The sequence below is a fragment of the Andrographis paniculata genome, unplaced genomic scaffold (assembly GCF_009805555.1).
Source record: "Andrographis paniculata isolate CXL003 unplaced genomic scaffold, ASM980555v1 Contig36END, whole genome shotgun sequence".
Lineage (NCBI taxonomy): Eukaryota > Viridiplantae > Streptophyta > Magnoliopsida > Lamiales > Acanthaceae > Andrographis > Andrographis paniculata.
Window position 1 is genome coordinate 906,508 of NW_026137569.1, and position 13,711 is coordinate 920,218.

General features: G+C 41.8%; 5 protein-coding genes across 7 annotated transcripts; 2 read left to right on the forward strand and 3 right to left on the reverse strand.

The window, feature by feature from the left end:
- The first annotated feature begins 24 nt into the window (after nt 1-24).
- Nucleotides 25-1,042, forward strand: LOC127249682 (UBP1-associated protein 2C-like). The gene is made up of 2 exons (XM_051272614.1): nt 25-933; nt 986-1,042. Exons 1-2 carry the CDS (start codon nt 25-27, stop codon nt 1,040-1,042), a joined length of 966 nt encoding a protein of 321 aa, XP_051128571.1.
- LOC127249478 (protein trichome birefringence-like 38) lies at nt 1,007-6,592 on the forward strand. 2 transcript variants are annotated; one of them, XM_051272265.1, is made up of 6 exons: nt 1,007-1,246; nt 4,991-5,289; nt 5,364-5,538; nt 5,650-5,825; nt 5,898-6,056; nt 6,139-6,592. In XM_051272265.1, exons 1-6 carry the CDS (start codon nt 1,145-1,147, stop codon nt 6,428-6,430), a joined length of 1,203 nt encoding a protein of 400 aa, XP_051128222.1. In that variant the 5' UTR covers nt 1,007-1,144; the 3' UTR covers nt 6,431-6,592. The 2 variants fall into 2 exon arrangements, with proteins under 2 accessions (XP_051128222.1, XP_051128223.1); XM_051272266.1 differs by lacking the exon at nt 1,007-1,246 and adding an exon at nt 4,758-4,778.
- LOC127249476 (protein CHUP1, chloroplastic-like) lies at nt 6,500-8,453 on the reverse strand. 2 transcript variants are annotated; one of them, XM_051272263.1, is made up of 6 exons: nt 7,649-8,453; nt 7,422-7,553; nt 7,170-7,351; nt 6,971-7,082; nt 6,713-6,847; nt 6,500-6,637 (listed from the first exon to the last, which is right to left on the reverse strand). In XM_051272263.1, the coding sequence occupies exons 1-6, from the start codon at nt 8,357-8,359 to the stop codon at nt 6,572-6,574; spliced, it is 1,338 nt and encodes a 445-aa protein (XP_051128220.1). In that variant the 5' UTR covers nt 8,360-8,453; the 3' UTR covers nt 6,500-6,571. The 2 variants fall into 2 exon arrangements, with proteins under 2 accessions (XP_051128220.1, XP_051128219.1); XM_051272262.1 differs by having other exon boundaries at nt 6,572-6,847.
- Nucleotides 8,454-8,812: 359 nt separating this feature from the next.
- LOC127250034 (GDSL esterase/lipase At5g45910-like) lies at nt 8,813-10,816 on the reverse strand. The gene is made up of 5 exons (XM_051273185.1): nt 10,412-10,816; nt 10,117-10,344; nt 9,658-9,806; nt 9,311-9,584; nt 8,813-9,214 (listed from the first exon to the last, which is right to left on the reverse strand). Exons 1-5 carry the CDS (start codon nt 10,710-10,712, stop codon nt 8,991-8,993), a joined length of 1,176 nt encoding a protein of 391 aa, XP_051129142.1. The 5' UTR covers nt 10,713-10,816; the 3' UTR covers nt 8,813-8,990.
- A 71-nt stretch (nt 10,817-10,887) lies between these two features.
- Nucleotides 10,888-12,709, reverse strand: LOC127250033 (pentatricopeptide repeat-containing protein At1g28690, mitochondrial). The gene has a single exon (XM_051273184.1). The coding sequence runs from the start codon at nt 12,631-12,633 to the stop codon at nt 11,047-11,049; it is 1,587 nt and encodes a 528-aa protein (XP_051129141.1). The 5' UTR covers nt 12,634-12,709; the 3' UTR covers nt 10,888-11,046.
- Nucleotides 12,710-13,711: the final 1,002 nt, after the last annotated feature.

Consider the following 13,711-nt stretch of genomic DNA (forward strand, 5'->3'; position numbering starts at 1 on the left):
TCGATAGGCGAGGCTGAGGCGACTATGGATCTTACGAAGAAACGTAAGACCGACGAGAACGGCGGAGCATATCCTGTTCCAGCGGATTTCAGTAACGCCGCTGTCGCTGCGCAGCCATCGTCGGTTGGCATCTTGTCGCATGAGGACGCGGAGAAAATCCTTGAACCGTTCACGAAGGAGCAGATCCTTCCTATCCTGCGGGCCGCGGTTCTTCGTCACCCCGATGTGTTGGAGGCGGTGCGCACGGTTGCCGACGCCGATCCTCTCCAGCGTAAGCTCTTCGTTCGGGGTCTCGGGTGGGAAACCACTACCGAGAAACTCCGTCAGGTGTTTTCTTCGTTTGGGGAACTCGATGAAGCCAATACTATTGTGATTACTGATAAGAGTACTGGAAAATCTAAGGGTTATGGATTTGTGACGTTTAAGCACATTGACGCTGCGATTTTAGCCCTAAAGGAGCCGAACAAGAAGATTGACGGACGTATAACGGTGACTCAGCTTGCCGCCGCTGGAAACTCAGGTAATACTCACTCTACTGATGTGGCGATGAGGAAGATTTATGTTGGTAATATTCCATTTGAAATTTCTTCCGAGAGGCTGTTGTCCTACTTTTCAATGTACGGTGAAATTGAGGAAGGTCCGCTAGGGTTTGATAAGCAGAGTGGGAAAGCAAAGGGTTTTGCATTTTTTGTTTATAAAACAGAGGAAGGGGCAAGGGCTTCATTGATTGATCCTATGAAGATTATCGATGGACATCAGGTGATTTGTAAGTTAGCTACAGATAACAAGAGACAGAAGCCATCTGGACCCCCTGGTGGAATGGCTCCTGGTATGCCAAATTCCGGGCCAATGGGAATGGGGGCTTCAAACTATGGATCGGGGGGTTACATGGGATATGGGCCAGGACCAAATATGCCTCAACCTCCACAGCAGGCAGGAATTATGCATCCGAATACTGCCTTTAATTCTACCATGGCTGGGCCAGGCGGGCAAGGGTATGGTGGAGGATATGGAAGCGCTGCACCAATGTATGATGGTGTAGGTGGGGCTGGTCCTGGGGAGTTTGGTGGTGGATACGGAAATTCTGGAGGCTACAGAATGCCACCTGGTGGAATGGGGCTGCCGAGTTCGGGTGGTTATCCAGATGGTGGGAACTATGGGCTTCAATCGGGATATCCTCAGCCAAACCACCCCTCTGGACCCGGTCCCAGGCTTCCAGCTTACCAGGGAATGCCACCATATTGAGGTACCTTTGATTTATAATTTGGATGGTGTGCTTTAATGGGTTATTGTGAAACTGCCTCACATTGTCTGCCTAATTAATTGAATCTTACATATGATTAAGGTTTGCGTGCTGCATATTGGTAAAAAAAGATTTCCTTGTCCTAAACTGAATAGGATAATTTGATGCATTCTACTGAATGTAGTTCTAATTATCTAAGTTTTCATCATTACTAAATTCACTGCATACTTTTGATGAATTTGAGTTATGGAGTTATCTGCATAAATTTGAAAGTCAAGTTGGCCTTTTGAAATATTCTCTCTTTATTTTATTTTCTCATCTTGCTTATCCCATGAATGGTTTGTTTCTTTGTTATTAATAAGTTTCTGCTACATTAAACCATGGAAAAAATTTGATGGTTGGTGATATATTTGGCACTTGTGTATGCTTCATTTGTTCAAGTTAGTGATTGCTTTTTTAGCACAAAAAATATGTTGAGCTCATGATTTAGCGCTCAATTTTATTATTGATTTGGAATTCTGAATTATGGATTGAGCTTTGCATCTTTATGTGTTCAGGTGTTTTGACAGCTTGGGCGCAAATGTTTTAAATGGTTATGGTGATTATGTGATTGCCGATGTGAAATCTTTGGTTGATAAATGGACTGCTGTACATCTTTGGCTGCTTCACTGCTCTTTCTGCAACTATATGATATGGTTTTATGAAATTTTAATGTGCTAGGATGAGCTCAAAGTTGTGACTTGATGCAGTGGTGTATTATGTGATGAGTGGTTGGTTATACGGTGTTCTAGATTTAACTTTGCCTTCTATATGGTGAAGTCTAGTTTATTCCTTTTTTTTTCTAGTTTATTGTACACTGGGATTCTATCAATTTACTTCTAGTTACTTTTGAATATATGTTATCTGATGAATATTAGCTGTAACTTAATATGGCATCTGTGAGAAGTTCTGCCACTATTTGTGTGTTTGTATTTTTATTCCGACTTGGGACCTAAAACTTTGTTTTCTGTTTATTGATTGAAAACCAAAGCTGATAGCAATGTTTATGGCTTTTTATGATCATTTGAAGTCAATTATACCTTATTAGGGATAGCAATAAGGTAACCCATTCCTTTCTCATCATTTGTTCCAGATCTTGTAACATGGTTTTATTCCATGTTCAAAGAATCTTTTCTTTTCTCCAGATAACAGGAAAATACTTAAAACTGTGTATGTTTTCAACTATATTTTGGCACCATGATTTTTCTTTTGTGTGTAAATATATAACATCCAACATCTATTTTTTCATTAAAAAGATTACAGCAAAAAATCTGTTTTCTATATAAAACATCACATCAAACACCTATTTACGTTACATTAAAAACCTATATTTTTTTAATTTGTTTTTATTAAAGCTATTATTATTCACAAGACTCCAAAATTACAGAACATTTCCGAAACATGTCTAAGCACACCCCTTAGTTAACACAGGAGAATTGGTTGTACTTTGGGTTTAGGCAAGTACTGTCCTTAAAGTGTATTGGATGTGCTTGTTGTATGGTGTTTTGGCAAGGACGATAACTGCCCATTTCATCCACTAACTTAAAATTATATTTATTTTTTCATTTCCTAAGTATCTGTCTTTTTATTACTTCGTTTGGGAAATGCTTCGCAGTTATGTTTCTATCTGACAACTCTGGCTACCTTGACAGTATATCGGTAGCTTTATTTATTTGAGGTTATTTCCTGCAAATAGCTTTATAGACACTTTGCCATAGTCTGCTGTGCCTTCTGTTTGAAGTTGTGAGTGGAGTTTATGATTCTGTTATGCATCAGAGCTAACTTGAAGCGGATACAGTTAAATCAAGTCAAATGTATACCAGAACTGAGAATCATAAAAGTATATTCTTCATAACGGATTCTTATTGGCATGTTTGTTTGATATATAATTAATTGTTCCCAAGATGAATGTGATGTACTGGTTTTTTGTCTGACAATTCTTGCTGTTTGGGTGATTAAACTCATTTCCACTCCTTAAGGTGTACTATAAATTTTGCAGGACATATCTCTCATATTGTAGAATCTACTATTGGCTTGTTAATTCAGGGGGAATACAGAGTGAGAATTTTTGTGAAGTCTCCTGAGAAGCTGAGAGCCGTTCTCGATCAGCAGAACAACATCCGTTTGGGATTTAAGGATAAGGTTATTGTCGCTCACCCTTGCTGCCCCATGGTTAGCTCTCAATTGAGAAATGCTACCTGATACCATAAAGTATGTCGGGTTGAAGTTTAGACAAGTAATCTCTGGGGCTTGTCTCTGTATCTGAAAGACTGGCGAAATAAAGAAGGTTGAAGAAGAATGTCCCCATTGAACTGATTCGTGCATAAATTCAACTGCCTCCCAGGCCACAGAAACTCTAGGCGAGGTACACCTATTTGGGACTGGGGGGCCTTCCCTAGATGGTCTTGAATTGTATATAGATTAATATTCCATTTGAGATTGTGTATATATGGAACAGTGTAGTGATGGTCTGAAATGCACTCAAATCTTATTGGCCAATAATTGAATTGGGTAGAACGTTATAGGCCTCTGATTTTGCCGTATGATTGTGTCATTATACATATATATTTTGCACTTAGATTAGTTTGAATTTTATGCTTTTCGTGCTGGATTTCAAAGGCCATTTATTTTAATACCTAGATTTATAGTTACAGTGAAACTATTGGGACTTGGTTGGGCCTACTAATGATGGCCTATTGGGACTTGGTTTTCACATTATGTTGCATTTAGTTAAATTTGTTCGAGTCCAGCAGATAAATATACTAATCTTGGTGGTGAAAATAGTCGTATCAATAGAAATGATTTGATTTAGGGGTGAAAAGAAAATCACAGTAGGATTATTTTTTACTGACCTTTTTAAAGGAAAAAAGGATTGGTACTTATTTATGCAGGGATGCTTAATATTGATATGGATCTCATAGTTGTGAAATTACTTTTTAGCATTCAATTTGAATTGGTAATAAATTGGCACCTTTTTCATACATGTCAAAAGTTGTTATTTGAAATGTAGTAATACATGGTGGATGGAAATTAAATGGCAGAAATGAGGACCATTACCTCATCTTTATAAACTGGTCCTTGCTTAATTCATAGGAGTCTCTCTATCATCATCATTGTTTTGGAAGAAGATATTTTTTACTGTAAGTACTTGCGACTGACATAATCAGAGAAGTTTGTATTATTCATTTATTTTATAATATTTGGCTGAATTTGAATGAAACAAATACTCAATATAGTTGCTGCAGTACAGCTAAGTTTTAGTGTGTCCGTGACATGCGGGCCAATCCAAAATTTCTTCTTTTTAAATACGCCTTATACGGTTCTTATTATCTTTTTGAATACTCTGTTTTTGTGTCTTGAAAAAACAATGACAGCCTAACAACCTGACCTCACCTTGCACTTCCTTACATGCAGTTAGTTCCAATAATTCCTTATTTATTTCATTCATAGATTATTGAATTATTATATAGCTCCATCACACTATAACCACATGCATGTATGTATGTATAATGTGCTCATCTTATTCTATATCCTATCTATTGCTTAATCATATACTTGCAATGTTCTCCAACTCATCCCACACTGCATACATACATAGATGTATATATTTTTATTTTGTATGTATTATATACCAGTGCATAATTCTGCCTGCCTTCATTGCTCCTATTTCAATTGTTACTGGAAATGAAGCTCAGCTCTTATTACCAGGTTTTGTTCTTGCCATCAGCCCTGGTGGCATTAACATTGTTGGCGTTGCCGGAATCAGTCGCCTCAAATATCCCGCGAAGCAATACTTCTTCCAGTATCAGCAGATTCAAAAGCAGGAAGGCAGCAGCCAACAGCTGCAATCTCTTCCAGGGAAAATGGGTTGTCGATCCTTCATATCCTTTCTACCAATCCTCCACCTGCCCCTTCATCGACCCTGAATTCGACTGCATCAAGTATGGCCGCCCCGACAAGCAGTACCTCATGTTTTCCTGGAAGCCCGACTCCTGCAACCTCCCCAGGTATCATACTAACTAACTGACTAATGATTTGAAATTGATGCAAGTTTTAGTCTAACATGTATGGTGGCTTGCAGATTTGATGGATTAGATTTTCTGAGAAGATGGAGAGGGAAGAAGATAATGTTTGTGGGCGACTCGCTGAGCCTGAACCAGTGGCAGTCGCTGGTCTGTATGATCCACGCCGCTGTGCCGAATGATTCGACCATTGCCTATGTCAGACAGTCCTCACTTTCCTCCGTGACATTCCAGGTCATCCAAGATTCTTCCCTCCTGCACTGCAATCATTCTTGTTTCTGTGTCTGTATGTGTGTCTGTTTGTATTCTAAATGGGCCCGGGTCGGGCCATTATTTTTATTTCAGGAGTATGGGGTGAGCCTGTTGCTGTACAGATCGCCCTATTTGGTGGACATTGCAAAAGAAAGCATTGGGAGAGTGCTGAAACTGGACTCCATCGAACAGGGCAGTGCCTGGAAAGGAATGAACATGCTCGTCTTCAACACGTGGCATTGGTGGACTCACACTGGATCCGCTCAGGCGTACGTATATAGATAGATAGATACATGGATGTATATTTTGCAAACAAACAGAGCCTTAAATGGTTATTGCAGATGGGACTACATACAGGATGGCTCCACCATATCCAAGGACATGGACCGTCTCCTTGCCTTCTACAAGGGCCTTACAACGTGGGCCAGGTGGGTTGACCTTAACGTTGACCCTGCCTTAACTAAGGTCTTCTTCCAGGGGATTTCTCCAACTCACTATCAGTAAGTCCAAAGATACGATAGATATGTACTATGTATGTGTAGATTGAGCAAATGTTGGATTGATTTATTGATCTTGTGACAGGGGTAGGGATTGGAGTTCGGCTTCGAGGAACTGCAACGGCGAGCAAGAACCGTTGGCGGGGTCCACGTATCCTGCCGGGACGCCGCCGGAAGTCGAGGTTGTCAACAAGGTGTTGAGCAGAATTAAGAAACCTGTGTTCTTGCTCGATATTACGACGTTGTCTCAGCTAAGGAAAGACGCCCACCCTTCGGGTTATAGCGGCGATCACACTGGTGTCGATTGCAGCCACTGGTGCCTCCCCGGACTGCCGGATACGTGGAACCAACTTCTCTACGCGGCGCTTGTGATGTGATTATGATTGTTAGTTTGATTTTTGTTGTTTGAACTGAAGAATTGTAAGCATCCATATATGGCTTGTCCTAACTACAGTTTCTTACACTGGCTTGTCCTAACTACAGTTTCTTACACAAACACAAGGTGTAATACATTCGAATTATCTTGCTTTTGCTCTTAATTCTTGAAATGCTTTCATCGTCTCGACATCGAAGCCGCGGGCGAACTGGGAAATGAGGTTCGACTTGATCAAGATTTGTGGTGGATGTGAAATTAAAGATTTTGGGAATTGACAAGTCACCTGATGTACTCGGAAAGCAAACTTGATGCCTTGAACGATAAGTTCTTGCTCTTCGGGTCCGTCTCCGACAATTTCGAGCTCTGCCGAGACTCTCCTCATGTACTTCATCGCCAGTTTCATCGATGCCAGCTTGATCTGCAGCATACACTTTAAAATCAATAGAACTTCCAGTGCCCTTAAACATCGAAACCTTAATGTGCCTTAATATGGTGATGTTTGGTTTAGTACTAAGATTTGTGAGTATGAAGTTATATTTACCTGACTTATGCATCCTGTGTCGAGCATCCAGTCCACCGGAATTTGAAAACCTCTGTATTTCTCGACAGCCGATTCTCTAATTCTCAACAAATTGTCGACACTGTGCTCCAATCTGTGTGGGAATTGTAAAGTTATTACAATTCATGATGATAAGTTATGTGATCTTTGTTCGGAATATTGTGGTTGCGGTCTGTCTTACTTCTCGAATAAAGACTTGATTCTTTTGAAAGAATGGGTGCAGGGCTGTCTTGGATCGTCGAGAAATGATGAGATTTCAGCTTCCAGCTTCTTCAAATCGCCATATCCAAATGCAGCTTCTCTTAGTGCATCTGCCTTCTTCTCCGGCCAGTCGAAGTGCTTTAAGACGGCCCTTTCATCGACCTTTACGAAAAAGTTTATAGTTAATTTTGGGAAGAAGATGCAACGATGTCTTTGTAAGAAATGATTTTACCAGATTGGAAAGCTCATCATCGAGCCAGTTTACAAAGGCCACGACATCCCCAATTTCTGTAAATGCAGCAGCTTCAACTTCTTCAATCAAGAATTTAATGAAATCCCCCTGAGTTTCTACGTCTGTTTTGATCTGTGGCGGCGCCGCCGAAAGGCATATAGAATGAAAGTCAACGGTGATGGAAGACAACGAATGTAAGAAAATCTTTTGTGGAAAGAAAGGCTTACAGCTAATAAATGAGCAGAGCGAGTCTTGATTTCTCCGATCATGTCCTTCGCCGTAGCCGCGGTGGCGCCGCCGCCGCTTTTTCGGCAATGCGAATCTCGCCGCATTACAGAGTGGTAAAACTCCACCACTTCCGGGACTCTACTAACCTTCGCCGGCGGCGAGGGGTTTATCCCTTTCGTAACCGGCGGAGGCGGAGGAGGTGGGGCGGCGGGTTTTGCCGGCGGACGTGGAGGGGGCGGTGAAGACACAGAGGACAACGAGAACGGCGAGAGAAGCGCGGAGGGCGGCGGCATAGGAACATGCCGACGACTACAGGGTTTTCCGGTAGGCGCCGCCGCCGTCGATGGAGACGGCGCCGCCTCCGCAGCAGCTCTTTTGACGTCGGAAAATTCCGCCTGCATACATTTGATTTTTTCCTCGTACGTATGGCTCTGTCTTCTGAGTTCCGTATGCAGCAATTCGTTCTCTCGTCTAAGCCTCTCGTTCTCCTCCTCCAAGCACCCGATCTTCTTCCCCAAACGTTCGATCTCGGAAACCTCGACTTCAGCGGAGGCGCGTGGGAAGTAAACGCCGCCGGAGCGCGTGAATCCGGCGCCGGATCCTTTCTGCTTCAGCAATGGCGGAGCCGTTGAGGCGTCAGACTTCGGTTTAACGTTGGCCGACAATCTCTGGAGACCTGTCGCCGCCGAATTCACTTTTCCGGCAACCATCGTCGCGTCGTCGTCGTCTACCTCACGATCGGATGTGTAATAATTTATTGCCAAGAACAGACAATGGGAATTGACTTTTTATAAAGCATTCGGTACTGACTTTTTTAGATCCAAATTTCCGCATTAAATATATTTGAAGTCAATTAATACACACATTAATATTAACTTTCCAATTTAAATTTTATGAATACACGTGTCGTGTATTACGAGTTGTAACTTAGGAAATTGGCAAAATTCATTGTTGAAACTTCATTTTCAGAAATAACATTTTGCCAAACTTTGCCGATTCATTTCTATTGTAGAAATTGTTTAAATTTGTTCAGACACGCGGCTGTATCCATTATAGTATATTTTCCAATTAAAAATCAATATTATTTAAGAGTACGTTCAATTAAGCTAAGTAGGATATATATACATATATACATACACAATTTTAGGGCATATATATTATATTATTTCAGGACAGCAACTCAAGGGGGTGTGAAGAAACATTCAAAAAAACAGTAACTGTATTCAAAGGGAAGTCTGAAAAGAATCAGAGTCACAGCACAGAGCAAGTACGATGATGAAGGTGATCAAGAAGGACGATGAAGACAGATCAAATGTACGTAAAAAAACATTAATTAATTAATTAATTAGGGGAAAAAGAAAATGGTGGGGAAGCAGATGAGCCATGAAGCAGTGCCATGGCAATATGTCGGTAAGCATCCTCAGTCAGATGAATTCCATCCCAATTCGCGTATCTTGTCGGATCCCGACACGCCTTCGACCCGACGTGCCCGCATCTCGCCGAGTTGTTGAAGTTGTACGGTCCACCCCCTCCGCAGCACGCCACCAATGCCCCCTCTGTAAACCCTAATTTCGTTGCCACCTCCATCAATGGCGTTTTACATATATATGTATGTATATATAATTATATGTTTATATAATTAATGCTTAATTATATATTACCGTAATGTTTGGGGGCGTGGAAGAATCTCTTAGCTGCGCCGTAATAGTCTGCGTAACTGATCTTCGCATTAGGGTATTTCCGCCGCAGCTTCGCCAAGGCTGCCTTGAGCTGAGAATTGTGGTATTTGGAGAAGCCATTGTAGGCTTTCAGACACCCGTTTTTATCGTACGCTTCCTTTTTGTCTGTACGGAACAGCGTCAGATAAACTGAGTTGCACCCGATCGGCAAGTTCCCCGGCACCACCATCTCCGTCGCACCTTCCTCGATCAACACCTACAGCACCACCACCACCGGTTACCGTTACCATTTTAAGAAATTAATGACCAAATTAATCTTAATTTCTTACAGATGTGGCGGCTGCAATAGCTTCAACCACCAATGGCACCATAGCTTTGAGCTCTGCCATGGTTCCGCCGACAAAGAAAGGGTAGTTGTAGTCATTACCGCCGATCTCCCCCACCATGAACAGCGATCTCTCAAAGTACCTCCCGCAGTCTACACGGCCCAGTTATTACAGTTTGTTGGAAACCCTAATTAACACTCCATTCTTCTTATAAATGTGTACTTCAAATTTATTAACAGTAGTATTAAGAAAAAATATTTTTATTTGTTTTTTTTTTTTTTTAAAATGATAGAATTGATATTTTTATAAAATTATTAATATAAATTTTAGATTAAAATAGTATGTATAAATAAATAAATAAAAGAAATGCGTGTGATAATTATATATACAATATAGATTGACTTCACCTGCCCCAAATTAAACCGCCATTACTGTACGTAGCTGCAGGAATTACAACAGTACCTTGTTTGGTAGAGCAGATCGTCGGTTTCATCTTCCTGAACCACTCAAGCTGCACTCTCAGAGTGTCGTTGGTCCATAAGATGGCCCCAATCTTCCTCTCGTAGAAGAATCGGGCGTCCAATGCCGTCGCTCCGGCGACGGCGAAGTTTACTCCGTGCTCGATTTTTTCTCGGCTGTGGCCGGCGACGGCTAAGTACGGCGGTAGGTAAGGCAGTCCATATGCCTCAGCTACAGTTTCAAATGTCGTCAGTATTGTAGATCGATCGAATTAAATTGAAGTTCAGATTTAACGTACCGATAAAGTCGATGACGAGGCGGCCGTTGGAGCAGCGGCCGGTGGCGCGTTTGAAGAACGTCTCGCCGTAGGGCGGCTGGCCGATGACGTGGAATTTGACGGCGCCGGAGAGGAGGAGGTTTCCGGTGTCGGCGAGGGAATCGCCGAAGCTGAAAATCGAGTGGTAGTTAAGCGGCGGCGAGGCGGAAACCGCGCCGGAAATGGCAATGACGAGGTAGAAGTTGAACACTGCGCTCATTGTAATAACAAAAGACGGACGACAACGACGATGACAGAGCTTAGGAAGTAATAACACGGACATTAATGGTGGCTTAGTAGCGATAAATGAACTACGGCAGCCGCCGCGCCTACCAGTGACTGAATTTTCGGTGGGGATATAAATGGCTTTTGAAGAAGACGACGCGACAGCTGTCAAACGTCTCAATAAATCTAAACTTTAGTACACAAAATCAGATTTTATTCAATGAATTATTTCAGACTTTAGCTCTTAATTAATACAACTTGAACATGCATAAACAAGAAATGTCTTGGAAAACATAAACAAAGAAAAATTATTACTTACAAGTTACCATCTCTTCTAATAAAACTCGAAAATAAATCCGCGCAGACTTAGTCCGACACGGACAATATAGTTCTTACAAAGAGATCGATTGCCCGGCGTGAAAGGCTTCCAATCCAAAATTCGACCCGATCCAAGCGAACCCGGTGCCTTTCGATACTCCTCTTGCCTTCATCACGTCCCTCAGTTCACTTACATTGTCCCATCTTCCGGCCTCGGCGAATGTATTCGATAAGGCGACGTATGCACCGGGTCGAGACTCGGTGGTTAACTTAAAAAGCTCGTTTGAAGCAACCTTTGCCAGCTCGACATCGCCGTGTAGTCTGCAAGAACTGAGCAGAGCAGCCCAAACATCGGCGCTAGGCTTTTCCGGCATTCGGATTACGAATTCCAGCGCTCGATTCAAACTTCCGGCGCGCCCCAAAAGATCGACCATACAAGCGTAATGCTCCATTTTCGGCTTCAGAGAGTAACTTCTTTCCATGCTTTCGAAGATCTCCTGGCCCTTATCGACCAACCCGGCGTGAGAACAGGCGGTGAGCGCGCCGAGGAATGTTACGTGATTAGGCATCGTGCCGCAGACAGTCACCATTTCATCAAAGAGCACAAGCGACTCTTCCGGCATTCCATTCTTCCCGTATCCATCGATCATCGAAGTCCACGAAAACACATTCTTCTTAGGCATGTAGTCGAATATAAGTCGCGCATCCTCTGTTCGCCCGCATTTGGAGTACATATCTATCAAGGCACTGCCGATCTTAATGTCGGTAAAAGAATTGGTCTTCGACAACTGCCCTTGAACCTGCTGGCCTAATTCGTAAGACGACAGCAGAGAACACGCCCCGGTAATGCTGGCAAATGTCGACGCAGTAGGCCTAAAGCCAACGCGCTGCATATCGACGTAAATCTCCATCGCCTTCTTCGCCGTCTCGACCGATTTGCTGTACCCTTCTATCATCGCATTGTAAACCACAACGTCTTTTTCCGATGTCTTTTCGAATACGTACTCGGCATCATCGAAACGGGCCTGATTCATGTACCCGGTGATCATGGACGTTGAACATATCACATTCTGATCCAACATTAGCTCAAAAACTCTCCTTGCAGACTCGATTCTCCCACTCTTCACATACATATCGACTAAGGCAGTGTAAAGCACATCATCATCACCATCAAAATCAGATCGAATGATTTGGGCATGGACCTGCCTCCCGATTCGATCACAGCATAAACCTGCTGAACCCTTCAGAATCATCGAATACGTGTAGGCATCAGGCTTCTGATTCGTTCGGCACAATTCTCTCACCAAAGAAAACGAATTTTCAATAAATCTGTGCTTGATGTATCCGGCAACCATGTAGTTATACGCGGACAGAGTTTTTCTAGGCAATTCGTCGAACACTTGGCGTGCGTAGGAAAGGCGGGAGGATTTTAGGTATAAAATGAGAAGCTTGATGGAGATACTGAGGTTGGACTTGAATCCGGTCTTGAGAATGTAGGAATGAATCTTCTGGCCGGGGGCGGCGTTGTCCGAGTTTATGTATTCCTGCAAGGCGGACGCCACCGACAATGGCGTCGGAGAGTGGAACCTCCGCGTCGGTAAGGAGAACCAACTCGGTAGCATTAAAGATGCGATATTTCTTCTTCTGCCATGGATCATCATCGTGTTTCCATCTGGACATCAGCCGCGAAGATTGAACCAGATTTCGAATTTGATCCCTCTCCTTCTAATGCCCTTGGACTCGTGGCCAAGTGCAATTTATAGACCCAAAACAAACCCATAAATAGATTTTCGTATTAAAAAAATTTAATTTAATATTAACATAATACAAACAAAAATTTGTTAAGTTACAAGGATAGACACTTGACAGTTTATATTAATATTGCATATGTAAACGAACAATATAAACATCATAGTCTATCCCCTTTAATTACAGCGTGCATTACACAATACAAGACAATAGACATATCACAACTTATCTCATTATATGTATCCAATGTTGATAATACTCCACCTCACACATAATATCTTAAATTAGTTCTTTAAATACATACTTTTAAAAGTACATATTAAAATCGAATTGGTACGAAACTATGATTTTCCTACCACAAATTCATTTTTACACCACCTGGTCAATTTTTACGAAATATTAACCTATCATTTTTTCTTTTATGACATAAGAATTCGCAATTACTATCCGAAAGTTCACACCGGGTAAAACCCGTCATTTCTAATAGGATAAATAGTGGGTCAACCCTTTGGCTTACAAGAAATTAGTTAATTAATTGATCGGCGATGTATTGTAAGAATGATATTCGTATTGATGTGCATGATGCATTAGTCGTCATTCTCATATAGGGAGGAAGCAATATAATTGCGTTTATCCTTATCCATAACTTTATCCATATATAATGTTAATGGACATGTCATTTTGAGGTGTTCCCAATTTGATCGCATCGGCATCGGCACCGGCTGTCCAATGAGGAAGTGCTTCTGCATCAGCATCTATTCAGAACACAAACTGGATTATATATGTATATGTATATGTATAATGTATGCATGAAGTTAGGTCCATCGATCCAATTTATTTAATATATATATATGCATGAACATGATGGACGAGGTTTATGTATAAATATAGGAGCACATCCGCTACCCATCTTCCTACACATTAATTGCTGCTCTAATGGGTAGCTTGAAGAAGTTCTCAATCCTATCATTCCTATGGCTTATTGTCTGC